This window comes from Sardina pilchardus, chromosome 24, assembly GCF_963854185.1.
Source record: "Sardina pilchardus chromosome 24, fSarPil1.1, whole genome shotgun sequence".
In the NCBI taxonomy this organism is placed as follows: Eukaryota; Metazoa; Chordata; class Actinopteri; order Clupeiformes; family Clupeidae; genus Sardina; species Sardina pilchardus.
The window spans coordinates 22470167-22472666 of record NC_085017.1 but is presented as its reverse complement, the minus strand read 5'-3'; the positions used below and the strand labels follow the sequence as shown (position 1 = coordinate 22472666).

The 2500-nt window shown below is 47.3% G+C and overlaps 1 protein-coding gene across 3 annotated transcripts in view; it reads right to left on the bottom strand.

Annotated features, from left to right (window-relative positions):
• The window catches only part of elmo1 (engulfment and cell motility 1 (ced-12 homolog, C. elegans)), a 102311-nt gene that overhangs the window by 129 nt on the left and 99682 nt on the right, over window positions 1–2500 (bottom strand). For all 3 annotated transcript variants that reach the window (XM_062530304.1, XM_062530303.1, XM_062530305.1), the window contains 2 exons: window positions 1787–1864; window positions 1–1448 (listed from right to left, as the gene is read on the bottom strand). The exon at window positions 1–1448 is cut by the window's left edge and continues 129 nt beyond it. In XM_062530304.1, the coding sequence (XP_062386288.1) occupies window positions 1248–1448; window positions 1787–1864 (279 nt within the window). In that variant the 3' untranslated portion in view covers window positions 1–1247. The remainder of the gene's footprint in view (window positions 1449–1786; window positions 1865–2500) is intronic.

Here is a 2500-nt window from a genome sequence, read left to right as displayed (position 1 = left end):
GTGTCATGGTCCCAGAATAAAAACAAATTTTTAAAAACCTAAAAAAAAACAAAACATTTTTTCTTCCCTTTACTGACAAATGTACATACATGACCCCCATTCCCTCCCCCCATAACACTGACTACTTGGCAGCATCACAACCATTACAGAAGAGTCACACCAGCTTACAAAATCAAACAAAAGTGGAAAGCTCGATATTTCTCTGGAATGATCCAGCAGTCTTTTTGCACTGCACCTGTTTGGGTTACCAGGAGCAGGGAAAAAAACTCACTGAGACAAGACGGGAAAAAAAAGGAGAAAATAAAACCAAAGGAAAAGGCAAGCACGCAGTACAGCAAAGATTGGGCGCGGATGATGAAACGCTGTAGGTGTCGTCATGGTGACGTGTCGATATATACGGTTGTAAAGGAGGCAGTGCTCAGTGACCACACAGCCTGGTTAATAACAGTCTACAGGTGCGAGAGAGAAGAGGAGGAGGAGGAGGAACACAAAAATGCAAGAGAGAAAGAGACACCAGGTAATACAATAGTTTCCTCTCTCACTTTCCTTTGTCTCTTGCTTTTACCCTCAAAACCGCCAACCTGTCATCCCCCTGCTCATTTAGCTGCCACTTACATGAGTGGTAGATGGGCGGTGTATTTGGTGAAAAGAGTGTCCTGCTTCACCCTGCCACCCGCACTTAACTAGCACAGTCTCTCCCCTCAATGTTATGGCAATGAAACACCTCAAAACTCCCAACAGCCTGAGAACTACATAAAAGCTTAACAGCAATACAACATGGTCGAGCTCAAGAGTACAGCATTTCTACGTGAACTGGGCGACTCGCTTCTGACGACGTTGGATGTTAGATGTGTCTGCGGAGACGAGGGTAGAAACGGGTCAGGGCCGTGAAACTAGGAGTGGGAGGTTGGATGGATGGACTTGATGGGAGTCAGGTGTTGGTTGGCGTCTCCTCCATTGTCGATCGTGACGTCTGTGGCAGGTTCCCCAAGGCTGAGTTCATATTTATGGTTGAAAGTCGGTGCACCTATTGAGAAGCTTGCTTTTTTTTAAAGACAGTTTTAGCAGAGAAAAAAAAAGTTAAATCCTTTTTTTTTTTTGTTCTTGTTCATTTTTTTCAATGCAAGAGTTTCTCTAAAAGTTCTTTTTTTGTTTGTTTGTTTAAAACTTCCAGTAACAACTTTTCAGAGAAGAAAAAGGGAAAAAACGTTGGTCCAGTGGGTATTGGTTTTTGTTTTGCTTTGCTTTCAGTTGCAGTCGTAGACAAAGTCATAGTTGCTAGGCTCCTTGGGGATTGGAGGCGGAGCCTCAGGGATCTGGATGTTCTCCAGGTCGAGGAGGCGGAGCTTCATCTCCATGCTAAGCAGAGTGTCCAGGTCACTCTTGGTGAACTCGCTGGTCATCTCCTTCCCTAGCAGAGCATTCAGCCCATCTGTCCACACACAGTACTGCAAGAGAGGAGAAGCAGAAGGAAGAGAGCATGTTAACGTTCACACTCTGAATTGTGATACGATATCACCTCTTACCCTACAAATGTATTTGTGGATATCAATGATGTGCTCACAGCATATTTAATTTTCACATTCCAATATTATCCAATCACTCACTCCTCCATTTTCACAAGAGAAGTCATTAGTGCGGCGTCAGAGCGAGCATTCTCATAAAGACCCTAAAGCTGACAGTTAGCCTTTAGCATATTAGCAAGCACGAAGAAATGATTGAGTTTAGTGTTGCACTGAAGGCCCCGCTCTCTCTCTTTCTCTCTCTCTCAGGTACTTTAACTCACCTCGTGTTTGTCAGGGGCGATGAAGTTTAAGTACTCATCGGACTCGTAGAGGACGGAGAAGGCCAGCTCCAGCACTTCCTGTTGGTGGAGCGAGAGGGAGAGGGGGATAGAGAGAAGGGGGAAGAGAGAGAGAGAGATTGTCAGTGGAACGTTAATGAGTCTGCTGTGTTTGTGCTTCTGCCTCCTGCCAGCCTGCCTGCCACAACCACCCCCCTCCCCCCCCCCCCCCCCCCACCCGCACAGATTTGCGGAGCAGATGGCTGGCTGTCGCCTCGTGCCGGCCGCTCCCGCCTGCCGAGGCTTAAGGGGGACGGTGATGGGACGGGACAGCAGGCCTGAGGGACACCAGCAACAGTGCTCCCAGACTTCCCGCCTAACTCGGCTGCTTGATGATGGGCCTGGCGAGAGCGCACCAAACAGCTCTGTCGGGGTGGGGGGGGGGGGGGGGGGGGGGGAGGGGGCATCGGAGACAAGGAACGAGGAAGCTGCGATAGTGCACATATCCTTAAAGGAGCAACAAAAATCTCCTTAAAGATTGTTAAACTGCTTTTTTTTAACAATGAAATACATCACGTTGACATACTGATGATGGGGCCAAAGCAGAGATAAACTGAGCCCTTTCAGATGTGTGTGTCGTAAGTGTACTTCGTAAGTGTACTTGCAGTTTTACAATGTTATCCATCCATTTGCTGACTACTGATTCAACTGCATACA